This window comes from Xiphias gladius, chromosome 16 (assembly GCF_016859285.1).
Source record: "Xiphias gladius isolate SHS-SW01 ecotype Sanya breed wild chromosome 16, ASM1685928v1, whole genome shotgun sequence".
NCBI classification, from domain to species: Eukaryota; Metazoa; Chordata; class Actinopteri; order Istiophoriformes; family Xiphiidae; genus Xiphias; species Xiphias gladius.
In genome coordinates, this window is record NC_053415.1 from 23,204,527 (window position 1) to 23,232,495 (window position 27,969).

At 40.3% G+C, this 27,969-nt stretch overlaps 1 protein-coding gene across 3 annotated transcripts in view; it reads left to right on the top strand.

Annotated features, from left to right (window-relative positions):
* The window catches only part of mphosph8 (M-phase phosphoprotein 8), a 37,872-nt gene extending 13,616 nt beyond the window's left edge, over positions 1-24,256 (top strand). Inside the window, exons 7-14 of one of the 3 annotated variants that reach the window (XM_040148150.1) lie at positions 1,116-1,204; positions 12,617-12,757; positions 15,613-15,699; positions 16,735-16,889; positions 17,738-17,889; positions 18,750-18,874; positions 19,115-19,198; positions 21,013-24,256. In XM_040148150.1, the coding sequence (XP_040004084.1) occupies positions 1,116-1,204; positions 12,617-12,757; positions 15,613-15,699; positions 16,735-16,889; positions 17,738-17,889; positions 18,750-18,874; positions 19,115-19,198; positions 21,013-21,054 (875 nt within the window). In that variant the 3' untranslated portion in view covers positions 21,055-24,256. Of the gene's footprint in view, positions 1-1,115; positions 1,205-2,816; positions 2,916-3,835; positions 6,216-6,707; positions 10,546-12,616; positions 12,758-15,612; positions 15,700-16,734; positions 16,890-17,737; positions 17,890-18,749; positions 18,875-19,114; positions 19,199-21,012 lie in introns of those variants that run through there. The other 2 variants (XM_040148148.1, XM_040148149.1) reach the window with 2 other exon arrangements.
* The last annotated feature ends 3,713 nt before the right edge of the window (positions 24,257-27,969 follow it).

The window sequence follows — 27,969 nt, forward strand, 5'->3', positions numbered from 1 at the left end:
AACATCAGGACATCTTGTGTCTCAAACGAATGCCTTACTGTTTATTTTGTTTGTTTTTTTTTCGTAAAATCTATCTCCTCATCCAAATGAAACAGCAGTTACAGCTTCTTTAGCTTCTTTAATATGGCGCACGTCAAAGTGAAGCAGAATATGTGGGCAGGGTATAGTCACGAGAGGGATTCAAATCAAATTGTGGCCGGGATTTAGTGAATATGGAGCAATATGGAGCTGTAGAGAAGTGTTGGCCTCCACGTACACCTCCCTCCCCCTTGTTGTTAGATCAGTAGGAGCACACCAAGGGAGAATTAAATAAACTGTGGCCCCACCACTCTGTTTTGGAAATGTAAACAAAGTTTTTTCCAACTAATATTCAAACACACCCCATGATATTGCTCTGGTAGCTACAATGACCTGCAAGCAGACAGTCTATTGCAGTTTTATATGATAGGTGGGATTAGCTAGTAGCTCCATACCATAAGTGGTTATATAATTGATGTTTTCTCCCCGAGTGCATAATCATTCAATAAAAAGTATTATCTAGAGAAAAAGAGAGAGATTATTATTTTTTGCTTCTTTTTGTGGCATTTTTTGTTCATGTAGTCACATTGACATCCAAAATGGCAACAGCTCTGCCCACCATTGGGGAAAATTCACGGATAGGATTTGTGGGTGTAGCCAAAGTTTTCCTATCAACAAGAGAGTAATTCTACCATTGCTGCTAATGTTACTATGCTGATGGCTGTATCAGAGCTATGTTCTCATTAAAAGTAAACAATACATACCGTCTCTGCATGTGAGAATTGACGTACCATTTGGAAGCCCGCCGGCTCTCAGATGGCTGCCATTCAGTTTACAACTATTTTCCCTGAGTTGTTAATGTAATGTATGGCTCAGGTATAAACATTTAATATTATATTTCATTTGTTCCGTATTTGTTTTTTTCTTGTTTTGTTTTTTAAAGGAAGATTATATTGTGTGTGTAAAATATTTTTACAAAGTTTTGTTTGTTTTTTTGTTTTTTGTTTTTTTGAATATCTGGTAAAATATGTTTGATTGCAAGATCTATAATGCATACTTTCTCTAAACTTCATTTGGGTTTACTTTGTTCCTGTCAGGTGAGTTGCGGGATGCTGTGAAAAGTGGAGATTACATGGCTGTAAAATTGGCACTTAATTCCAAAGAGGACTACAATCTGGACCAAGAGGTATGTCATGTCATAATGTAATGTCAGTTTTTTGTTTTTTTTTGTTTGTTTGATTTTTTTAGTAAATTTTATAAAATCATTCACCAAAACCATCTTTATTTTTATCTGCTGACCTGCTTCTACTGTTTTTTATTTTTTTTCATATTTATTTTTAATTGACACACATCTCAAGGCCTCGTGAGCCTTCACTTCAAAGACAAAAGCACAATTTATATATTTTACTGCTTGCACCTTGGTTGCCCCAATGTGTATGTGTGGGAGTGATTGTGTGAACAGGTTTGATAAAAGCGTAAATTATGTGGATGAGCAGTATAACACGGTTCTGTGTTTAAAAACGTTGGACACTTGCCTGACCAGGTCCCCTGCATTACAAATGCATGAACTGACATTGCGCTAAAATTTCACTTGCGGACGGAGAAGCAACATGGTTGGAAATATGTGGAAAGCATTTGACATAAACAATTTCAAGAACTGTTTTTGTCTCATGGAATGTCTCCACACGAGACACATTTTAGCTCTTTAAAGCAAAATGTTATTGTTTCAGTTTGACTTTATCAAATTTGGGACTTCTGGAGCTCTTTTGAGAACCCTTCCAATAAATCTGCAAGTTAACGTTAGGAACGCTGCTCACTAGGGCGACATGACATCGCGGTGATGACTGAGGCTAGTCCATTCGAAGGATCTATATGGTAATAGTAACCAATGCATTATTCATAAATGAACAACTAAAGTTTTTTCACAACTGTGCACCAAGGAATCTCTCTATTCAAGATTTACATCGACAGACTTTACTGTTTCATATCTACTAATAACGGATCGACTCAAGATGTTTTTCACATCTCCAAAGCACCTTTGCTTTTGCAACAAACCCAGGTAAGAGAGTGACCTTAAATGTTTTCTTAAATAGTTTTATGGAAATATAAATATATCATCTGTTAAGCAGTGTTTTAATGGTGTAAATATATTGCAAGGCAGTAATTTAATCCAAGAGTACAGCTTTTGTTTGATTTTGTAATATGAAGCAGAAAAAAATGTGTAATAAATAGTCAATATTATGTTGAATATGAACTATATTTTTATAACTTGGGCAGAATATGTTAAAAGCTATATGAGGTCTTACTGCCTCGCTCTGTTGTCCGATGGGGGAAGTTAAACTACCTTATTGTGTCAACCATATTACCATGGTATCTACCTTATTAATACAGTGTTGATAGGGCTGATCATTCAGTTGTTTTATATCAGAATTGTGATTGGAAAGAGTACTATGTAAAACTGCAAAAGCCATAATTGTAATTACTGACATTGTTTATATTTAAAATTATAAAAATTGTCTTTAAAAATTTGGAAGAGGTGAAAGTTTTAGTCTGTGACAAATTTAGTAACATTTGGGTTTCCTTTGCTTAGCCAAATTAAAAAATGAAACTCTTGGCTTGTTAATATGGCTTGGTTAATATGCTTTGCGCATGCTTTGTGCATGCCAAGCTGTGTACCACCATCCTGTATCATTTTTATGTTTAAAATGGCTCTTTAATGTTATTTGTAATTGTACATGGGGTGGCTTGGACATTATATTATTCATTCATCATTATATATTCACTATAATGTGTGCACATTAGAGACTGTGGTGTCATCTTGCCTTGCAGTGAATAAACCAATGGAAGAAGACACCGAAAACATGAAGTTATAGGACAAGATGAACCCTTTGACGCAGGTACATACTGTATATGCTTTTAGAACATGTATCATCATCTTGATCGTAGCACAACATGTGCAGCCTGCATTATGCACCAGTAACTATCATATATTTAGCACTTTTTTTGTCTTTTATCTTACCATCAAAATTTTTAAAGAGTAGATGACATATAAATCAAAAAACTATAATGTTATTATGTGAATGGCTGAACACCATATAAGTTTTCCCATGTTTTGCATGGGATATGTATCTGGCCTGATCCTGGACTCTGTTAGATGTTTTTCAGCCACATTGAAGACATGTTGTGTTAAACCACCAGTTTCATAGATTTTACTGTAAAAACACTGCTATGCTAAGCCAAATTTTTTTTTGTATATAACATCAAAAGTAACATAATTATTTGTTTTGATTGCAAGCCATGAATGTAGGTCTAGTGTCAGTGCATATTCTTGTTCTCTCCATGTAGCATTTCATCCAACACCCCATGACTACATATACTTGGTTAGACATTTACAATGTCAAAACGCTGCTTGATCCAATAAAGCCATTAACTGTTATCGAATGGGTCATATGTGGTTTTTGTACTGGAGATTTGTGAGGTGTCAGGGGTTCTTTGATACCGGCGTTGGGCTAAAAAGTGATGTGTGGCCATCACATTGATTTTTGTTTGAATGAGCCTGGATCTTGGTGGGGCATTGCCAAGGTGCTGATGCGTTAAACGGCAGTTGAAAAGTGTGCAAAGGATTTTGACAAGGCAGTACCAAAAAAATGTTTCTTGATTTATCACCACCAATTAACTAAAATTCAAACCAAATTATAGCTTTTGTTTTTTCCCCTGCATTTATTTCCTAATGGTTGTGTGTTTCAAGCTCACTTAATCAAATTATTCATGGGGTCTGATTTGGCGATGAGTCTTACATATACTTGTTCTTTTACAGGCGTGTACTATTGGTGAGAAGAGGTCATTTGAAGGAGAGAGGAACTTGATTGAAGAGAGAAGTTCGAATGATGCTCTTAGGTTGACTTCTAAACTTGACAGTGCAAGAAATGAAGAGGGTACTCCAAGAGTAAAAGAGAATATCCTACAAGATTTGGATGGTCCAAAAGATGTTGAAAAAATGCCATGCTACCCTGCCAGTACAAACACTGAGCAAGTGACAATGAGGGAACATGAAAAGATCCAGAAAGGTGGGAAGGATATAACTGAACTCAAAAACACTACTTGTGATTCAGCTACCGAGCTGGAAAGTAAAGGAAAGGAAGACGAGAGGAAAGCAGACGAAGACGAGATGTCAGTTGACACAAAAGGTGGTTTATCAAGTGAAATGAGTTTGACCTTTGATAATTCCAATCCAACCACAAATGCAGAAGGGATGCTGACAAGGGACAATGAAAAAACAGAGCAAAAGGGCATAGCTGACAAACAAAATTACTCCAAGGAAGCAAATGACTCAAACAATGAGGCAGAGGATGGGGTGACAGGTCATTCAGACAGTACAGATCATGTTATCTTTGAATCGGTCACAAAGGAGATTACTAAAAGGCGATCACGGCGCGGGAGGAAAACTCTGGAGAAGAAACAACCAACACGATCAAGTCAAAGGACCTGTAAGAAAGTGCTTGAAACAACACCTAGCCCAGCGGATGATGAGAAAAAAGATTCATGCAAGAAGCACTTCTGTTTATATTGCAAAATGGCTTTCACCCAACTTGCAAAGCATTTGGAAAGGAAACATGCAGAGGAAACAGATGTTGCTCATGCAATACACTTTCCCAAAGGTTCTAAAGTCAGACAGACATTGCTTGACCAGATTCGCAATAAAGGAGATTATGAGCATAATTGCCATGTTCTCAAAAGTGGTGAGGGGGAAATTGTGACCAAGAAACAGGTGAAAAATCCCACCATATCTGTTCGTGACTTCTTGCCCTGCCAGCACTGCTTTGCTTTTTATCGCAAAACTGACTTATGGAGACATGAGCGGTCATGTAAGGCCAGAAAGGGAGATCAGAAATCCTCTGAAAGGACAAAAAGAGGCAGAGTCCACAGTGCTGCCTCACAGCTGCTTCCAATGTCAGAGTTCTTAACCGGAGGCTGTGAGGAAATCATCCACATCATGCATCAAGATGACATCTCAAGGCATATCAGAAATGACCCCCTTATTTGTAAATATGGCAATGCATTGTCTGCTAAGTATGACCACGACAAGTCTCAGTTTGCTTATATCGCACAAAAGATGAGGGAACTGGGTAGATTTGTGCTCGCTGTAAATGGACTTGACAAGAGTGTGAAGTATTTGCATGAAATATGTTTACCATCCAGATTTGAATTGGCTGTTGAAGGGGCCAAAAGAGTTAGTGGTTTTGATCCCAGTTCTAGTAAGTTTAAAACCGTTTCCCTTGTCTCAAAGATTGGCTACTCTTTGAAACGAGCTGCAGAAATAGCTTTTGGGGAAAGTCGCATGACAGAGGACAGTGAAAGTGAAAGTGAAGTGAAAAAGTTCATACAGCTTCTTGATACAAAATGGACTGAGTGTTTTTCTCGCAAAGCTCTTGCATTATCTCTAAAGCAAGATGTCAAAAAAGTGGAACTAGACAAATCAACTGTGACAGAAGATTTGATAAAACTCCACAGTTTTATAATAGGTGAAGAAGATGAAGCCAGGAAGGAGCTGAAAGAGAGTCCTAGTTTGTCCACGTGGAAAAAGCTCAGCGAGGCCACTCTTGCAGATGTGTGTCTGTTCAACAGAGGAAGGGTAGGAAATATTGGTAGAATGCTCTTACAAACTTACACTTGCAAAAAGAGGAGTGGAACATTTGTGCCCTCTGCAGATCAGATAAGGAAAAGCACAAAATTGGAGCTGGACCTTGGTGCCAGTTTCACCAGATTGGAACTAGAAGGTCAGTATGGAAGGAACATGCTGGTTCTCCTAACAGAAAGGATGGTTTTGTCAATCGACTTACTCATTGAAAATCGAGAACAAGCGGGTGTGTCAAAAACTAATCCATACCTGTTTGCACGGACTGAAGGTCCCTCCTTCATCCGAGGATTGGATTGTTTCCGAAGGGCTGCAATGGAATGTGGAGTTAAAAACCCAGAAGCACTTCTGTCCTCATCATTAAGAGAGCAAATTGCCAGCTGCTGGCAGCTAATGAGCCTAAATGAATGTGAATTGGACCAAGTAGCTAAGCTGGTAGGACAAAGCAGCCAGGAATGTTACAGGCTCTCAAAAAATGCATCACAGCTGGAGGAAGTGAGCAAACAACTGCTCAAGATGGATCGCACACTGCCATCAAGTTCACCCAGCACTGCAAGAGATGGTTAGTATCGTTTGGTTTTTGGCATCCTTTTCTATTAATGTGTTCTTTGTTATCAAAAGTTCGATGACACATAGCCAGTGCTCTTAAAGTATTGTTAACATTTGACAAAACAATCTCCACTTGCTTGATCTGGAACTTTAAACTGTATCACAGTCTTCATCAGCAGATGACATTTTCTCAGTTGTCATGCAATAGTAGATGATCAAATTTCTTATTTTTCTAATCCCAGTTCATTCTTGAAACCACGGTAGAAAAACAATCTCCATTTAAGGTCCACTTACTCGTTTGTTCTGGAGCTTTTGAAAGTATCGTACGGTCTGGGAAAGAGGAGCTAACCAATAAAAATCCTGCTCCAAGGTCAAGAATGAACTGTCAAGCTCTGCAGTTAACATCGTGCTATCATTTTAAATTTCAATACTACATCATTCTTAATTGGATGAGGATTTTATTTCTCTCATATAACCATTACTCTTTACACTCTTTATCATTTAGGAACTGTACAGAAGCCTGCTTTAAAGAGAAGACCTTGGAGTGAGAAGGAGCAAGCTGCAGTTAAGCGTTACTTGAGTGAATTTATCACAAGTATGAAGGTTCCAGGCAAAAAGGAGTGCAATGCTTGCATAGCTGCTGAACCAGATCTTGTTGGAAGATCTTGGACAGATGTCAAAAACTATGTACACAACACACTACAGACAATACGAAGGAGAAATAACCAGCATAAATCAGAAGGGAATGTAAACATTTTAAATCCAAAGAGTCCTAAAGCTGGGGTCCAAACCACAAAGAAAGATTTTGAAGATGCAAACGTTGTCTGTAGTATGACAACAGTGCATCCCGATCACCTGAGAGAAAGTTCAAATTGTTGTATGATAATGGCACCACCAACAAACTTGAGAGAATCATCAACACCATTCCCCCAAGAGATTACTTCAAGTTATGCGTCCTTGTGTTCTACTAGTACAAATATGGTCCATACAAGTGAACCATTGATTTCTACATTCACACCATTGAATGCTACTGATACACAAGTGGTTCCTACATTTACTCCACACAACACTACAAATGCACTAATGCCTCCTGCATACACTTCAGAGAATAACCAGATTCTATCAATGTCTCCTTCGTATACACAGAATGCCGCAAGTATGCCACCCCCTTCTGTGTATACACCACAGGACACTACAAGTTCACCAATGATTCCTACTTTTAGCCCGCTGAATTCTCCAAGTACCTCAATGGTTCCTACGTTCACATCATTAAATACTCCAAGTGTGCCAATGGTCCCTGCATTCTCTCCACTGAATGACAGAAATAGGCCTATTGTTTCTTCATTCACACCTCTTAACCATTCGAGTACACCAGCTTACCCCACAAGCCCACCTAGGGCCCCTACAACCGCACAGGTTGTCCCAACAATCCATGGACCCAGTGTTCCTGACAGAGCACCAGTGGTACGGGAGGGCACACCCATGTCCAATGCAGGAAGACGAGTCACTCAAGCTGTCAAGCCTCAAAAGAGAAACAAGAGGTTGTGGAGTGAAGAGGAACAGGCAGCGGTGAGGCGTCAGCTAGGAGACTTCTGTAAACTGGTGAAAGTGCCAGGCAAAAAGGATTGTGATGCATGTTTAGCTGCTGAACCTGCCTTGAACAGCAGGACATGGAGGGAAGTCAAGTATTTTGTACATAACTCAATTCAGTCAATGAAAAGAAGAGGGCATGCAGTCGCCTCCAAACAAAGTGGAGGACAAGAACCAGAGACTCATAATACAAACACAGATTGGGATGGTCCCGTTTATCTGTCCCTGTAAATATTTGTAATGGACATGCTAGAAAACAGTTAGTGATCAGTGAGACTCTGGAGGTGTCTGAGGACTATGGCTTTAACCTCTTGTTATATGGAGCTTAAAAATTCAGCAGATGTGAATTGTTGTAAAATGTACTGTCAGTGAACCTTGGTCTCAGTAGCCATATGGATCTTGACAACGTTTACTGACTGCCCTGCCATTCTTTGAACCACAAATTTTAAAACGGTCCTTAAGTATTCAGAATCAAGTCCACCATACCAAGCTGTTAGTGTACTGTTGCATGAATATACACTAAATGGGTGGAACTACGAACATTTGTACTGTAGCTCTGGCTCAGAAAAAAACAGATATTAATGTTTAATATGGTTAGATTGCGTATACATATGTAACACAGTCAATTATATAACAGTCAATTTGTCAGATCATCACAGTTTATCTCTAGGAAGTGTTCTAATTTAGATATGTGATCATTTAGTAAATATGAACCTCATTTTTGCCAGGATTTGCGACCTGCCATCAGTCATTGGCTGTGGCAAGGAACCACTGTGCCACCCCAACACGCTTTCAGAATTTTAAACACAATATTCATGAAAACTGTGAAAGCAATGGCTGAATTGTTTGGGACTTCCTAGCAACCGTGACAAGGGCATTTCCCACCCTGCACTGAGCAAAGTTAGCTTTCGGGACTGTACATTTCCAGAGGGATTTTTACTGTTCTTTACTTCAAAACTTACTTAGACAACAATCTTTCTGCCTGCACTGTTTTCAGTAGCATTTTTAAGAATTTTGATGATCAAAAACCTACCAGCAAATCTTTGCAGCCAATCCCTCCAAACATGATAGATGTACGTTGACTTGCTTTACATAATTCCTGAATGCCTGACCCAACTGTACTATGTTCTTGCTTTAGCCAGTAGCCTATATTGTAGATGGCCCCTGGTAGCCCCCAGCAGTAATGGCATACCCTCCTTGTGGATGTTAGAGAATTAGGATCTCATTGTGTATACCTCTCACTTAAATATTAAAAACTTTTTTTTCTTCTTCGACGATCCTGTTGATGAATGTTCGTTATCTTCATTCATATGTTGTTTTTTTTTTCTTTTTCATGTGTATTAACAAGCTGCAGAAAGGTTTGGTTGTATTTTTCTATCACTATATAGCAACTGTATAGAACATTTTAGTACTTTATTGTATTTGATGTACTCTAATTTGAGGTAAAATACACTGCATTGGTCTCATTTCTTCTACTTAGTTTTAAGCTTTTATTATCTGGATGTTTGTGATATTAATATCCAGTTGCAAAGATCAGATTGCCTTATTGTTTTGACTATTGGCTTGATTACAAATTTTTTTTGTATTCATGTTGATTGCATCTAACACACAACATATGAAATATGATCTTGAAAATTGTTGTGAGTTGTTAATCGTGTTAATCACGGCTAACCGCGATGACCAGTTAACCCACATTTTTTTTGTACAAGTGAAGCATTACTACAATTACAACAATGGCAATGACATTCCTTTGCATTTTTAATATAGAGGGATGGTTATAGCTTGGTGAAATCAAACATACCATACCATGCTACACATTAGGCAGTGGATGAAAAGGATTATTGTTTCCCTGTGGAACAAGATGGTAACTACATTCAGATTTTCTTATTATTATCACCTTTAACTAAAAATGCCTTTTAGTAATTACAAAGAAATTACACATTTCATTTTAAGTACAACTTAGTTTATATATTTTACCTACAAACCCTGTTTAAGGTTTAAAAGAGAAAATTCAACACAGGTTCAACCTGCATTTACCAATAACATACTGCTGGTCACATGCTTTTCAAAAATCGGTCACTGCAGTGTGTATTTTACACTGGATATTCAACAAGAGCTGTGGACGATGTGTTGTTTGGTCAGGTCAGTTGACTTTGTAGTTGTCTTCATTAGGACACATAAAAAGAAAATTGCAGCCCAGTTATTTTTAAAAAAAAAAATTTTGTGATCAAAAGGAGCAGAAATTATGGTTACGAGTTTCAGACAGCACTGCTATTTGTCAGGGACAAAAGCTTTTGTGTTGTCCTCAGTAGCAGCTGTAGATTAGCCAGTGTTCACCCTTTCCTTCCAGATGTATTAGTAAAGACATTGGTCAGATAACCCATTTTCACTTTTCACACCAATAGCAAACTGTTTTTTCCTGTGTCGTAGCGTCAGTGTGAAAGGGGTATATCTGTATTGCAGTATATACATCAGTTAGAGTTGCACTCCAGGTACAGTTTTATTTGGAAAATAATTCTGTGGAAGGTCTACAAATGAGGCGTGTGCATTCAGACACTACCATTGCTGTTTGATGTTTCAAAGCAAAGGGATTTTTTCTCTTTCATTGCTCTTGTATACACAGTGTGTGTTACTCTTCATCCTGTTGTAATTACGTTGACTTCAGTTAATGCTTCTTATCAAGTATTGTAAGAACCGTATAACTTCTGCTTGTACAATAAAATGCTCCTTGGCTTAAAATTTAAATATTTTGTTGTTATGACAAAGACATTGTGTATTTGTTTTTGCCTTTTTATTTGATTAACCAGATAGTGATTTTTAAACAAGATTAATTGTCTGCAGTCATGCTAGTGGCTCTGTCTGATTGTACCTAGGCACTATTTTCTAAATAGCAATAAACAGTTCAATGCAGCTGAGGCTGATGGGAATGCCATTAATTTCGCAGGTATTTCGCGGTAAACCAAAGTATTGTACAAGTTACAGTTTTGACCTGAAGACGGCGCTAGATGAAAGGTCAGAAGATCAAAGTTATTGAAATTTATTCTCAGGGGACCATTAATGCGTGTATCAAATTTCATGGCAATCTTTCAAATTGATATTGAGATTTTTTTTTTTTTTAAAACAAAAAAAAACAGTCAACCTAATGATGGTGCTAGAGAAAAGGTCTGGGCACTGTCTGTACAAAATCTAGGGCCAATCCATCTAGTAGTTGAGATATTTCTCTCAATACGCGAGTATTTTGACGCTAGAGGAAAAGTCGGGATCAACAAAATGATTAGAATCCATCCACAAGGGACCTTGAATATCTCCTATAAATTTCACAGCGATTCATCAAATAGCGGTCACGATATTTCACTCGGAACCACTAATGTCAACCTCATGCTGGCAATAGGGGAAAGATCAAAGTATCACCAATGTTATTAGAATTTATCCTCTGGGAACAATGAATGGCTGTATACAATTTCATAGCAGTCCATCCAGCCTAAATTTTTATTTATTGTTTATAACTGCATTTTGTTCTAATGAACCCTAAATATGTGCATATTTCTTGCTGTCATGGTAATATGTAATTGTGATTTAAAATTCATGAAACCACGGTATTGACATTGCTGTGACCCCTTCAGTATCCTTCTAACGGTAGATATTTAATCACTCTTCTTAGTTTTACTCCTGCTCAATTAATACACATTCAACTAAATATATCTTTTTACAGTGTGCGAAAAATATTGTCTCAGAAAAGGGGCATGAACTATTTATTAAACCCTGTTGGAGAACAAGGAATTTTATTAACAGTGACTAATTTGCAGTACAGATAATACTGGTTTTCAGCTGACACACACACAAAAAAAAAAAAATCAGGTCAAATATCTCTGCAGACGGCCGAACACTTGTTGTGTCAACATATGTATTGATTTCCAATCACATCACATCCGCTCAAACATTCAGTGGTCACTTTGTGCTATGAGGCAAGATACAAAGGTTTGCATGTTCTCCCCGTGCCGGCGTACTTTTCCTCCGGATCGATGGGGGGGAAAAAAAGACAAATACGAATGATTGTGATTATTTGGAATAGCACTAATATCATAGACAAACCTGCTCAGACCTTTTGGCGTTTTGTGAATGATTATTCTTTTACACCATTTATGCAACTTCAACACATTGTATCACGTAAGTTTCTGTCGAGGGGCCCTAATGGAAAAACTTTTAAATACATTAAATCCAGCACTTTTTCCAAATCTATAAATCCTCTGAAGAGGCTGATTAACTGAACACAAAGTCTTCCTGAAATGCAGTTGTAAATAATGTTGTTTTTAAACCATGAAGAGTAATTACTTTACTGCATTATAGCTCTCAACCTTGTTACAAACGGACTCTGTTGGTGAATGACTAACGCTTTGCTCAACAATAGCTCAACACAAAAGTTGACATATTGTAGCTTTAAAGGTGCTCTGGTTGATGTATACAAAATAAAAACCTGTGGATTTTGTCTGCCATTATAACATTGTAGAGGGAATGTATCATCACAAACTCCACAGTGTTGCTTAACCCTGTGGCCTGGTCCTGTGTACACTTTATCTGAAAACAAGATGTCAATGTGATTGCAGAAAGGCATCACCTTGTCTTCTGATGCCCAAAAAGAAAGTAGTAGAATTCAAAAAAACTTTTTCGAGAAATGTTTATTTCAGGGTTTCAGGGATTCACGCCTTCAGCTATTACACAAGACAAACTCTTAATTAACAATCCGAAGCAGGTTAGTGAGAAGCTGGTCATTTTAAAACATTCTTTTGTGACACTGCAGCTTTGTATCTGTCTTTCTGTCCACAGGACGTCAGTGGTATGTCCCTGAGCATGCTGGCAGCAGCGGGGGGGCAGGACGACATCCTCAGGTTGCTGATAAAGAAGGGGGTGAGGGTGAATGGACGACAGAAAAACGGCACTACAGCCCTGATGCACGCTGCTGAAAAGGTAAGTCAGCATCTCACCCAAGATGGGAGGGGGTCCTCACCTACACTGTGGTTTTTGTACATAAAATTTCTTCTAGAGTTCCAACTGAGGTCAGAAATAATCAAAAAAAACAAACAGCAGAGATAGAGGTTTAACATTCATTTAATAACTGGCTTACATCTGGTTCTATTGAAACCTCAGTGTAAACTAGAAGCTTAGAAATTGGATCTAACAGGAAATTCCATTCCAAGATTGGAGAAAAGTATTTGTTAAGGCGCAGACGAGAACAATTAATGGATGATGTAGACATACACAACTCCTGTTAAGCTAAATAAATACGAATATTCACGATATTTGTTTTAAATGTGAAGAACCTCAGGGTGCTCTTTGTCATTTTTTGTAAGGGTGTGTTAGAATAAAGGTTTTTGAAGGAAGTTATTTATATAATCTCAAAAATCTTATTTGGAAATATTCCTTTAGAACCTAAGACAGATTTATTTCACATATACCCACTGGATCTTATTCGGAGAGCAAAAAAATATATATAAATTTATAGTTGTGTGTGTATTGCAAGCGTGGCTACTTATTGCCCTGAACGGTGGAAAAAAGCAGTAAGCCACACATCAATGTCTGGATTAAAAATATGGATGTTGTATGGGATTGGAAAAAAATAAAATACACTTTGAGAGGTAAACTAAGTGTTTATGAAGAAGTCTGAAAACCATCCAATCTTAATTTAAGACACGGTGATTGTTGAGAATCACTGTGTTAATTAAGCACTGGGTCATGTTTGAATGTAAATGTAATAGTATGCTTTACAAGATATATCAAATTTACAAGGGTCTGTTAGTTTTCTTTTTCAATGTTTTTGTTATATTTTGTATATGTCAGTGTTGTTGACAATCTTTAATTTTATATAAATTATTTGAGGGTATGTAAAAAGAGAGAAAAATAGGAAGCAAGTAAAGGAAAGTGGAAGGAAGGCTTTGTTTTTGTTTTGTTTGTTTTTTTTAAAACCGGGCACTTTATTAGGAACACCACACTAACACTGGGTAGGGCCTCCATTTGCTCTCAAAACAGCCTCATTTCCTTGTGGCCTGGATTCCACAAGATGTTGGAAACATTCCCTTGAGTTTCTGGTCCATGTTGACGTGATTGCATCACGTCATTTCTGCAGATTTGTCAGCTGCACGTTCATGCTGCCAAATGCTGCTCCTGTTCTACCAAATCCCAAAGGCGTTCTATTGGATTCAGATCTGGTGCCTGGGGAGGCCACTGAAGTCCACTGACTTCATTGTCACGTTCACGAAACCGGTCTGAGACCACTTTTGCTTTGTGACATGGTGCATTATCATGCTCGAAGTAGCCATTAGAAGATGGGTACACATGGTCAGTAACAACACTCAAGACAGGCTGTTGCATTCAAATGATGATTGGTATTTAGGGGCTCAAATTGAGCCAAGAAAACATTCCCCACACTAATAGACCACCACCACCTGTCTGGACTGTCGTCACAAGGCAGGTTGGGTCCATGGATTCATGCTGTTTATGCCAAAATCTGACCACAGCAACTGCTGCCTCAGCAGAAATCCAGATTCGTCAGACCAGATTGCGTTTTTCCAGTCTTCAGCTGTCCAGCTCTGGTGAGCCTGCGCCCACTACAGCCTCGGGTTTCTGTTCTTGGCTGACAGGAGTGGAACCCGACGTGGTCTTCTGCTGTTGTAGCCCATCTGCCCCAAGGTTCAGGGTGTTGTACATTCTGAGATGCTTTTCTGCTCACCACAGTTGTAAAGAGTGGTTGTCTGAGTTACTGTAGCCTTTCTGTCAGCTCCAACCAGTCTGGCCAGTCTCCGCTGATCTTTACCATCAACAAGGCATTTCCGTCGGCGGAACCGATGCTCACCGGATGTTTCTTGTTTTTCCACCATTCTGAGTGAACTCTAGAGACTGTTGTGTGGAAAAATCCCAGGAGATCAGCAGTTTCGGAAAGGCTCAAACCAGTGCTCGGTGAACGTACAAGAACGAAGGCGCACGCATATTCATTGAAAAAAGTTAAGATTCTCACGAAAAAGAAAACCGGAGCAGGATAACACTACTGTACATAGTCAGATAATCAGGGAACCATCACACTTGACAGCAGTTGTTCCCAAAGTCTGTGCCCATGCAAACTCAGTTGCAACAGGCTAAAGGTGCTGCTAGAATTGTTTGTATCCATTCTTACTGTATATTTTTAATTTCATCATATTAAAAAATGAGGCAACTTCTACATTAAATACATTTTATTTTATCGTATCATAATGAAGAAGAAAAGCAATAATCACTGAAATAACATGTTCAAAAACCTATTATTATATAGTCCACAATGCCTGATCTCGGGGGACTGGAACCATCTCAGAAAAATCTGATACAGAATACGAAAAGCATATAGGAAATCTAAATGAAAGACAGAATCAGTAAATATCAATGTTGTGATTTTTTGCCCTTCAAAAGCAAAAATGTAGGCTAATTTTATTTTTGAACCGAAAGAAATTCACTTAACCATTTAGCACAACTACATTTTCTTTATTGCTTATTTTAAGTTCAAATTTATCTGCAAATCTGCATAGCAACATAGCCTAAAACTGCTGACGACTTTCTCTGAGTGATATTGAAAATAGGCCCTTATCGCGTCAGACAACCATTGCCCTACAGTACCACCATCACGTACGCAGTATTCACAAACAATATGCACAGTGTGTTGGTAATACAGTGTTTTGTAGTTGATTGCAACATGATATTCAGGATTTCTGGAGACCCTCTCCTCAGACTAAGATGCACACGGTCACCGCTTTCGTTTATCTTCTCACACCTGTCATTTCATTTCTGTCCTCTGTTAGAATTTCTTGACAACTGTCGCTATCCTGCTGGAGGCGGGCTCCTACGTCAACGCTCAGACAGTAGGCGGGGAGACAGCCCTGATGAAGGTAATGCTGCATTTCACGCGCAGACCTCGTGCTTGACACAGAGCAATAAACCCCACCCAGACAGGGCCATATACAACGGACACGGGTTAATCTCTGGTCAGACGAGACCTGGTCCTCGGACTGCAGTTCTTAACACAACTCTGTTAAACTGTAAAATGGTATCTCATCTTATGCAGGCTATTTATCTGAGTTGACTATTCATTTAAGTCCTGTTAAAAATAAGCACTAACATATTTACACAGGTAAAGTAGCGTGACTTCACACTGATTTTCACTTATTGCATCTTTAACAATCCACCCACAATATTTACTATAGGGTTATAGTAAGGGGGGGGGGGGGTTAGCCTGGCCCTTGGCAGCACCTCTAAAGCTCAGGGTGACAACAGGACTCCAGAAAGTCACGCCACTCGGCTAATAGTCCAGCACGTAACCTGGCAGTTTGTCGTTTTTCACATCAGTTTTTGTGCAGAATAGACAAACAAGACATATCGTGTTGATCAGTGAGCTTCAGAGGTGCAGGCAGGTGGGTTTTGTTACATTTGGGCAGAGTCAAACTTGCTGTTTCCAGTCTTTGTGCTAAGCTAAACCAACCCTCTACTTAACTGCAGCTTTGTAGTTATCCGGCAGACATGAAAGTGGTAACAATCTAACTCTTTGCCAGAAAGCAAATAAGCATATTTCCCAATTTGTCGAACTGGTCTTTGATATAGGGACACTGATTCCAAACATGTCACCCAGCCCCCCCCCCCCCGGAAACTTCTGTTTACCATTTCACACCGAAAGCCAAGCAGTGTCAGAAATGTTTTAACTAAGATCGCAATCGAAGTCTAAAACCAGGTAGCATGACATGTTTTTACCATTCAGACTGATGGCAAACATGCTTTATCCTGGGTCCCTGCATCGCCTTTGTGTTAGGAGACGGTGAAGAGGCAGGCAGTGATTGAAAAAAAGAACTTCTCTGGAGTGATTTACAGTGGTAGGATCTGTACATGGGACACAAGTAGGGTTGGTAAAGGTTTCCTGTCGTTCGCTCAAGGCATGTAAAAGAGGGAACGCTGACGTAGTGCGCCTCCTGCTGGAGTACGGAGCTGACTGCAACATCCTGTCCAAACACCAGAACACAGCCATGCACTTCGCCAAGCTCAGCAACAACCTGATGGTCTGCGACCTCATCAAGGATCACATCAGCATGTGAGTGTTAACCGCAGCTTCGCTCAGCACTGAGAAGGGGGAAGGGATTGGGTTTACCGCTGGATACGAGAGGCATCTGTGTGTGTGTGTGTGTGTGTGTGTGTGTGTGTGTGTGTGTGTGTGTGTGTGTGTGTGTGTGTGTGTGTGTGTGGTTGTGTGTGTGTGTGTGTGTGTGTGTGTGTGTGTGTGTGTGTGTGTGTGTGCGCGTGTTGGAGGAGAAACTACCATAGAAGATATTTAGATGTTGCCACACTTGTCACAACTGTGCCTGAATACGGACACTATTTATTGGACTGTTTTTGGAAAGATGCATCTTGTGACGCTACTTCAATTTTTCTAATTTATGCCAGTTAGCCTGGGCACATTGGTTTTTCGGCGCATTCAGTCTGAGAAATGCAACTGATCGGATATTGTCATCGTCTCTCAGTATTTTATTTTTTTTGCTTCCGTCCGAAAAGTGTTGCTGGACACCTCATAGCAAAAAATGTCAAGTGCCGAAACCTGCCATCGATTGTCTGGTCAGATTTGTTCTCTTCTTCACTTCTTTTTTAATTCTTTGCTCAGACAGTTTCTAGTTTAAATCATATGCCATTTTGTAGGGTTTTTTTTTTGTTGTTGTTTCAATGCTGTATGTAAAAGACATCTGGTTTCTGAAAAAAGGATTTTGTGTAGATTTTCCTCAAAGTAAAGTATCAGAAAATTGTTTTTGTTACCTAGCCCTATTACTGACTGATATACAGTAGGCCCACTTGGTTACGCAGTTGTTAAAGAGGGCCCCTCTCTAAATGCATCCACTTTGGTGTGTAGTTTTGTCCTCCTTCTTACCTCTTCCCGTCCCTTCCCGTCAGGTTGTCCAGTGTGGCGGAGGACACCATCCGAGCGTACTTTGAGTCTCGTCTGGTGCTGCTGGAGCCCGTCTTCCCTCTTGCCTGCCACAGGCTTTGTGAGGGGCCAGACTTCTCCATGGAGTTTGCCTTCAAGACACAGCCGCAACCAGAGGGTAAAACACACGCTTTGAATTTGGAGGTCATCGACTCTGTTAACAGCTGGCTGCATTTCGTAAATACACAGCTTTATCGTCTCACGCAAGGTTGGGAGATGAGGTTTGTTTTTCTGTTGCCGGACTGATCACGTTGTCATTGATCCATCTGAGTTTCTCAACATTGGGCTTGGGACCCCACAAAGAGTCACTTGATATGCGGACGACATTGTGGGAGCAGGGTATGTGCAGGTCTTTAAAAGCCTTAAAAAGCACTTCTCACAGTTTTCTCATTAAAATGGCCTTTTATTAGGTATTAAAAACATTTAGTTTATGAAGATCTTAAATATATTGTTTTTGCCTGCTGTAGGCAGTAATATTAGTTATATCTTTCATAAATGGGCTGCTGGGGAGATATTACACCTTTTTATTATTTTATCCATAAACTACACATGAGATGGCGCAACAGCGGATTGTGCACGTAGAACGATGCTTAACCCTTTTTTATGGAATTATGATTTATCATTATTTATTCTGCTAGCTACAGTAGTTAGGAAGCTCCTCGGCTCATAAGGTGATAAAGTGTCAGTTGTAGCAATAACTGAACATTATGAACATGAAAAAGGTATTTTTAAAGAAATATACTTTCATTCAATGTGGTCTTAAAAAGTCAGTTGGCGCCGAGGGAGAGATCAAAATTTAAATACTTTTAAATAATTTATTGATAGCGTAAGTGTGGTTGCGTCCACTGTATGTAACGGTATTAAAAAGTCCGCTTGCCTCGCAAAAACAATCTGGGAGACTTCTAAGACTCTCTTAACCTTTTTATCCTCCCTTCTTTTCCTCCCCAACAATGCCTCTGTCCCTCCCTCCTATCCCAGGCTCAGGAATCCTCCTCTTCATCTTCCACGCTAACTTCCTGAACGAGATCACAGCCAGGCTCTGCGGACCCTGCAGCGTTCACGCCGTGGTGCTCAACGACAAGTTCCAGCTGCCAATCTTCCTGGTTGGTTCTTAACAGAAACAGCAGACAGCGCTGTTCAGTTACACAGTAAAGCAACATTTCCCCGGGAGGTTTATCAGAGCGAATAAAAAAACAAGGTTGCGAAAATACAACTGGGTAAAATAAGATTAGAAAACATACAAAATGGTAACAGCAGATTAAAAAGTGGGCAAAATAAAATCTTTTATATTGAGTATTTATATGCTGAATTTACTTTTTTCTTTTTTGTCTTCAAACATTCAGGACAGCCACTTCATCTACTCCTTCAGCCCGGTTCCAGGCATCAACAGACTCTTCATTCGTCTAGCGGAAGCACCAACAGCCAAGGTGACACACATACAGCAATACACAATTTTAAACATAAACATACAGTAGAAACCTCTGCTACCAATCAGGGTCATCATACAGTCTGACTAACAGCTGTTTTCGGGATTGAGAATTGTCATTTTTAGCATTTTAAAGGAAGCCTAAATGATCCAGCAGTCAGCGGGTTTGGAGACACGGTTATGTGTTAATGGTAATGTCAGGATTTTTTTATGTGCTCTTGAAAGCCGCATTGAGGAAACTCGAGCACTTAGACAAATCTAAATTGTGGATAGAAGTGTCCTGGGTGGTTGAGCTAGGACAGAGCAGCACTCTTGACCAGTGAAAGGGCAGGAGACCCGTGTCTGCTCGGGAGCTCGACAGAGTAACTGCCAGGACAGAGACAGAAGCTGTGTATGTAGCCAATTTTAGTGGAAACACGAGCGTTATGAATTAAAAGTGGACCGTACCGAGTGTGGAGATGGACAACGGAGAAGTGAATTCTGCTACAGAGATTATTTTAATGGAGATTTTGATCGATTTTTTTTACATACATTAAAACCTTTCCCAAATGAAATGTAACGGACACAAATCCAAGCTGACCACAGGGCTTCATGAAGGCCCCCGTTCGGACAATGGGCCAAATGCATTTGCATAGCAGGCGTCTCCTTGCAAAAAACCTGTTCCGTTCTCGCAACACCACCTAATTTCATCCAGGACTACAATGCATTGGCCAGCCATATATGTTCAGTTCCCAGAAGATCACTTTGTAACACAAACAGTGTAATCCTACCGTTCTTACCTCGCCATCGTCGAGAGGATAAAATGATTTCCACCGTGATAAGTTTACAGACTTGTGAAATGCAGTTTCGTAGTATTTCAGACGATTAATTACCAAAAAGAAGACTATCCGGATCGTGTTCCGTCTTCTTACCTGTACCTGTAGCAGAACACCAACACAGGACCTTGCAGTCTTTGAGTGAACCTGAGGAAATAGACCACAAGGTTTTTACAGAGACCTTTCAAGTCTGTAGGGGCCAAGTTTCTCAAACTCTAAACCATATCCCCAGTTTTTGGCTGCTGCATCACTATAAGGCTGGCTACCACACATAACGTAGCTGGCAAGTTGCTGTCAAGGTTTATGTTGACGAGCGTCCAGAACCATTTAACACGTGTTGCGTCCTTTGACCTCCCGCTCTCTCTCAAACATTTTTCGGGAGCCGCAGTTTCAGTGATAAAGAGAAGTCCTGAAAGAGAGAGAGAGAAAAAAAAAAAATAGCCGAGGAAACATAGTTTCTTCCAGTTTGGAATGAAATGTACCAAAAACCTTGATGAACCAAATTAGGGGTTTTATTCTCAGCCTGTCTGGACATGAAGTAATTCTTAGTATATCAGATGAAGTGCTTGAGTCATTGAGAAGGGAATCGTATGCAGCAGGTGAGGTTCTACTCCCACTTTATCTTTCTCCTGTTGAGTGGCTGTCGATTCATGTCAAAGGACGAGACTGGCAGTATTCTATATGTTTCTTCTTTCTTGTCAAAAACAAAACAAAAAAAAAACAAAAATCCCATGAAAAGACCAGAGCCACCAGTTTTTTCCCAACCTCCATACTCCGTCTGTGGCACTCCAAGCCCATCGGTTTCTAGAAGACCTGAACCTTTAGAAACAGCTCACAAATAGAGTTTCATTTTTTTAAAAGGCTCAGTTATTTCCTTAAACAGCTGGTCACTGTAGTTTTTAGCAAATGTTACTCAAACAGGAGAAAAGTTTGGTCATACTAATGTTTTTTTTTGTTGTTGTTGTTGTTGTTTTTTTTCCCTCTCTGATGTTCTCCTCAGGTCAAACTCCTCATCTGTGCGTACAGAGTCCAGCTGCAGTGATGTCCCCACGAAGGTCACCCCCAAGCCTGGACGACAGAGCAAAACACACAAATAAACACACTCCGCCACACACACACTGAGCAGATGCTGAAATGCTACACCAAGATCCCTGTCGTCTAAGAGAGCAAGAGTTTGTTGGATCTTCATCGCCGTGAAGGGCAATTAAAAGCCGGCTTCCTCTGACGTCAGGGCAAATTTTCAAAGACTGAAGCTCATTGATGACATTTGAATCCCGTCCAGACCACAGCTCTGTGATGGCCTACATATGCAGCACAAATCCGAGGATCTTGCGAGGTCAACAGACTCTCGGGCGGCCCGTCCATCTGTTGGTGATACCTTTGATACGCAGCTTCCGGGTGGAAGGAGGCAGTCAGAAACTCCCTCCTCTCTCACTTTAGAAACTCCGAAGACTGAAACCCTCGTGGGTTGTGCCTTTTTTTCCCACCTTCTCTCAGCGTGGACATGATAGATGCGTGTGTTGTTTGTAGACCTAGCTTGTGTGTACATGTGTGTCGATTGGATTTTTCGGGGTCTTTGAAGATTACAAGGAGGGGGTGGGGGGAGGTTCCCATCATTGTTTTTTTTTCGTTTTTTGGGGGGGTTTTTTTCTATTTTGAGCGTTTTTCTTGGACCAAGCCGGTGCTTTCCCACTCATGTTGTTCTTGGTAAGACGTTACTTTATAATGGACTCATTTCAGTGTATTAACTTGTGCATCAGTGGCGCCCCCCCCCTCCCCAAGCTAAGCGCTTTTCCAGAAGTTAATGCACCAGAATGAGGTGATTGTAAAGTGAGATGTTGAATTTTAATGAATGAAGAAAAGTTCCCTTTGCCTTCCCCGTTGCTGTCTATATTTTCTGGTCTGTACATATTCACATACTATATATATATAAATATATACATTCTTATATACAGTTATAAAGTGTCATCTGATGACTGCTAATGTTTTGTTGCTTTTTGTTGCCACTGTAGGAGTGGGTTAAGTTATTTAGTGTGTACAGTAAAAAGCCCTGATGTTAATTCAACTTTTAAGGGCTGAAGTGTCTCACCTTAGACCGACCGCCCTGCCTCTAAAGGTTCGGGGTTTTAAAATCATCGGAAATCTTAAGTCGCGTACCGATCGCTGCAGAATCTCTTACAGGGACACTGTACCGAGGCTGTCAGTGCACCACGGCTTGCCAATCAAAACCCGCTCCTCCGACAGTCTTTTTCGCCAGGATTCGAAAAGCGTAGTTGATATCAAAGGAGCGCCTCCACAGCAGACAGACATGTTGTACCAACGGTTGCGAGAACACGTCTAGATTTTGGCTGTGTGATAGTGCCTATGAGCTCAGCTCCGGCCAGCAATGTGTCTTCAAAGCGTGGAACAGTGCTGTTGAAATGTCTCCGCATTTTTGTCTGTGTTTGCCGTCACAAACTCCAGATTGATGGGGGGGCTCTCCACGCTGCCTTAATATCCAGACTTTTCCCATCAGTTTCTTGGGTTTTTGGCTCTCAAGTTTGAAAAGTGAAGGAGGAAAAGACTCACTCGTAATACTTCTGACCGTTAAAAAAACATGACAGCCCAACGGCTCGGTGGCACGAGTGTAAACCCGACACCAGTTATTGCTTTTACGACACATTTCAACAGCTCTGTTTCAGTGACAACGTGCAACATGTTACAAAAAGAACCAGACTACTGAGGTCGTAACAGGCAGAGACAGTATGGACGCCTGCGCTCGGCGCTCTTTGGATGAAAATGTAACTGGCTCTGTTTTTCTCAGGCAGATACAGACTTAAAAGTTCTCCCAAGAACCCGCCCTCTGAGAAAAACCTCAGTCCTTTACTTTTTGGATCCTGTTTTCTGTCACTTGCTGATTATATTCCCTTCAGTCACTTCATTATAGAGCTGCTACCCTCTTGCTTACCGACTCAGTTCAGTCATGACAGGCAAACGGAGGCTCCAGAAATCATGCCTAACCTCAACTTCCATCGTGCCGACACTCTGTAAAAGTACTTTTATATTCACTACACCCGACCTAACAATTTTGACTTATTTTACTTCGCTCAGCGGCGGCACACAACGCATCCCATTTTACCCAGTTAAGTGGCAGCAGGACGTTAAAAATGCAGCCTTAGAAACATGTAAACTGGCTTTTTCTTTTTTTTTTTTTCTTTTCTTTTCTTGGACGAGCAAGACCTGGGCAGCTCTTTACTTACATGACTACTGAGACTTATGATCAGTGTGTATTAGAAAGTGTTCGACTTTAAACAAGTAAAAGAAATAAAACTTGTATGTCCAGCCTTTGGGAGTGGGAGGGCTGTTTGAGGATTATCTGGAAAAACCAAAGATGACTTCACATCAGACCTTAACCATGATTTTGCGTGTTTTAGCCCCTTTATTCTGTGCTTTACAATCACAGCTAATCGTTTTGCAAATCAGTGTGCTTTGTTTGTATTGGTTCAAAATCAAAAGTAGACTTGAAACTTGCTTGAGATGTGTAAACCATCACGGTGAACATTAAATCTGCCACCGATTTCTGTTTAAAGTCATATTACCATCATGATTGTACAGACTTTTTCAAATCAAACCGCTTTACTCCGCCTTGACAATGATGCTTCAACAAAAATTCATTACTGTACCACAATAGTGGACGGATTACACCCTCAGTGTGTAGCTAGTTTCAGGAGTTTGCTAATCGATCAACACACTGCATGGAAATGAACAGAAGTCGGTGGCGGCCTGGAGGGAGGGAAAAATCAACTAAGAAATCTGAAACTTTGAAGCATGCCGTCAAAAATTGTCAGAGTAATGAACAATACATAGGATTCTTTGTAGGTGAGATAAAACTTGTAAAAACGGTTGTGTGGTCCTTTAATAGTAATGGGAACAGGCTCTTTATCGAGGAGAAGTGTTGACCAACGGCTTGTTTTGATCCTGTGTTCGCCCACGGTTTGAACCCTCGTGGTTTTTCCGACTACTTTGCCAATCCCCCATCACCCCTGAAGACGTTTCGGTCGTTCCGGTCCGCCCTCCGGAAACTCCCGTGTACACCTTTTATTTTGCGTGTGTTGACAAATACTTGGCTCTGAATGTTTCCTGCAGGTAGACGTACGGTATGTGTGAGAAAAAAACTGACCTCAGTGCTGTTTGTAGATGCTGCAGCCAATCACTGCTTTACCCCTGAGGCCGTGTCTCTGTCCTTAAATAAAATGTGTACATATATTTCCACACTGGCTTCTCCGTCTCATTCGTCACACAGGGAGTTTTCAGTTAAGTGGAAAAGCTGAGGTTGGTGTACATGATAAGGAGCGCAAAACACATTTTTTCAAATTAGTTTTTTTTAGTAGTTTATGCCTTACACTGTAGGCGCAGTTACATGCTTTTGAACAGAAAAAAGGCAGAGCTCTTAAGCCCTTTTCCCACTTTTGTCTAAATGGCTCTGTGTCCCGATGGCCCCTCCAGCTAATTTTATGTAACTTGGAGATAGCCTTTGATTGCTTAATGGGATTATTAAGTGCACCCTCAGTTTTAGATGGTTTGGGTTCTTCTAAAGTTCCTCCTATTGATAGAACCATATCACAGACTAGGAAAAAAAAAACCTGAATAAATGGGTGGATACTACTCCTCTATCAGCTGATTAAAGGACGTTACTATACCATCATCAGGGAGGCTTGTAGCTTCTCTATTACCCTCATCTTGCCAGACTCCAAAAGTTATCATCATTAAAATGGTAGTAGTAAAAAAGTAATCCAATATATAGTATATTATTATTGTTTTTGTTGTTGTTATTTCCTGATCTTGTCTTGTTCTCTTCGCCATGCAATGATTTCTTGGCCACAAGTAAACTTTCTGTGATCTCAGTAAAAGCTGGGCTCCCCTCCTCGTCCAAGTAAGAAAGCTCCTTTCTTTCCTTTGGACTTTCATGGTGGTGGTTCTTCGTTTTCTCATCAAACAGTCACGTTGTTAGTACAGCTTCAACTCTATCCCGACAATCTCCCAGTGATCTTTGCATAAAAACACGAAATAACAACCTGCAGATGTGAGACAGTTTGCAGTTTGATGGTTTGCTGGCCCTTAAGGTCGAAATGCCAAGAGAGCAACGCATTTATACTCCATTTTAAAACGATGAACATGTGGGTAAAGTGCAGATACTGAACCGCATGTGGCTTCTTGCACCTGCAGGTGAAGATAAAAAAGCTTCTGTGTCTAACCCAATCTGTACAGCACCTATGAAAAGTGTTCGACCCCTCTGATCTTTTCATGATCAACAGGAAAAAAAAAAAAAAAATGCATCAAAGTCATCTAAATTAAATATAAAACATAGATAAATGGTATTCACTCCCGTCTTTATGACGCACCCAGATTATCACTACTGCAGCGGGTTGCTTTTGGAAGTCGCATAATGTTTTGAATTGGGATCACCTGCGTGCTTTTCCAGGAGTGAGAAGTGATGTTTCGTCAAATACACCTGGAGCTGAAAGGTTTAGGCAGTTTCCTAAGGACAAGATCACCTTTCCGGGGGAAGGTTCCCCTGGGAGTGCAGTAAGTTCGATCACTTCAGAATAAATCTGTCTCCTCAGTAGTGGAAAGCACAATTACTTTTCTGTACTTCAGTACAATTCTGAGGTGCTCTTCCCGTTTTCTGCTGCTTTATACATCAACTCCACTACATTTATCTGACATCTGCGGTTACACGTTACTTTTCAGATCGAAAAACGTAAATATTTACGTACAGAACGTCTCATAGTCTCATAAAATACTCGTTATGAACTAACAGTAGTTTAAATGAGCCCGACCTCAACCGGCTACAACAGTAAAATGCTACTTACACGTTAATGTATCAGCAATAATATAATTTAGAATAATTTCACCATCACAGCAGCCTTTTTTTTTGCATTGACTAGTACTTTCACTTTGGATCCTTGAAGTGCATCTTTCTACTAATATGTCTGTACTTTTACTTAAGTAAGACTATAAATACAGGGCTTTCACTTGCAGTATTTCTGAATTGTGGCATTGAAACTTTCACTTAAGTAGAGACGAACTGAATACTTCTTGCCACCCCTTGAGTAAAACAGAAAAGTCCCGGAGGAAATCCTGCCAGTGAGCTGCAGCTCGGGAGGGACAAAAAGCCAAAGCTACACGGGGATGGATTTAAACCAACAATGTCATGGAGCTCAAGAGTCCAGATCTCAGTCTAGTCCAGTCCAGTCCAGAATTTGTGACAGGACTTGGTAGACCGCTGCTCCCTCACGGTCCAGATGCAATGTGACAGAGCTCGAGCAGTTTTAAAATGAAGTGTGCTGGAAAACCGCAGCGTCCAGATGTGCACAGACTCAAAAATGTAACCGTCGAAGGCAGCGGCGGAAAGGAACTAAGTACATTTACTCAAGTACTGTACTTTAGTACAAATCTGAGGTACTTGTACGTTACTTCAGTGTTTCCATTTGATTCTGCTTTATACTTCTACTCGCCCAGGTTTCAGAGGGAAAGGTTTTTTACTCCCCAGCATTTATTTGACACTGATAGTTATTTGTTACTGTTCTGATTCAAATTTGATATGCCTATAAAATCCAACACACTGTTAAAGATTAAACCGGTATTTGAGACACCCCCTGAGACATTTCAGACGCCTATGAGTTGTTAGCAGTTCCACCAAAGCTGGGTTTTCGATACTGAGGCCCAAAGACGGTCACATTGTCCAGTACTTCGCCAAAAGAATCAATCCAGTTTTGTGTATCAAAGCTCTGTTTTTCCACTCCTTCCCTCTCCCATTAATCATCTCACCACCCCTCTGATTCATCTGGTGTCCCCTTTGGAGGGATCCCGACCCCTGGGCTGGGAACCACTGGACCGAACTACCTAACTGTAAATGAAGTATTAAAATTAGCTCCACCTCGAGCAGTACAACGGCAAAAAATGCTGCTTTCACACCGATGCATCAGTATTAACCATCTAACCACTGGTCAAAGGTGCATCTACTAAATATTAACCTGAAGGTGGCATTTACTTTTTCCTGTGGATCAGTTATGAACTGCTCACTGTAAAAGAAAACACGTTCCCTCGCTACATTACGGAATCAGGTCTGGCTCTCGTGCGTCTACGTCACGCTCTTCGTTTGCACTTTTACAGAGCGTGGCGGAAAGTGACGTCAAAGCACCCTTACTACGAATATCACACGATTTGCCTCTGTTGTCTAGTTGTGGATTGTGTGATATGATCAAGAGGGACATTGCGGCGTGACTGGTTTTTGTTTTAACCGTTGCTTCCAAGGTCAGTGAGCTCAGATTTTGAACCAACATGAATGAGAAGTCCTTAAAGTGCTCAGAAAATAAATAAATAAATAATAATAGTAATAATTAATTTTATCATCTGCAATTCCATGACAACCGGGCTCTTGTGATACGATTGAAAAGATTAATGTTATGAATGGGCCTTGACGTGAGATTCCTTTGTCCGCTAGTTTAGTTGAGTTGCACACAAGGCTGCTGCTGAAAAAAGGAGAAAAAGTGCAAACTGTGGTTAATGTGGTCGTGAAAACCCTCGACGGGCTTTTAGATACGTCTCACCTCTCCCAGAGAAGAGGCCAGCTGGCATTTGAGCTCAGCTCAGACAGATATAGGGCAAAAACAAAATGTATTATTGATGAGAAAAGAGGAATCAAATGATTATATAGTGCGGCTTGCTTGCATCGAGTGTAAAAAGTAGACAGTCAGATCCGTACAAATAATCACTGAAATGTCCCTTGAGACTGATATATTACTATATGTGACATTATAGATTATTACTGATGCATCAGTGTGTAAGCAGCATTTTACTGTTGTAGCTGTTCAAGTGGGAGCTTGTTTTAAAAACTCTTATTTACTGCACAGTTAACTGGTTTAGTCCAGTGGTTCCCAACCCATGGGTCAGGCCCCCTTCGAAGGGCCACAGG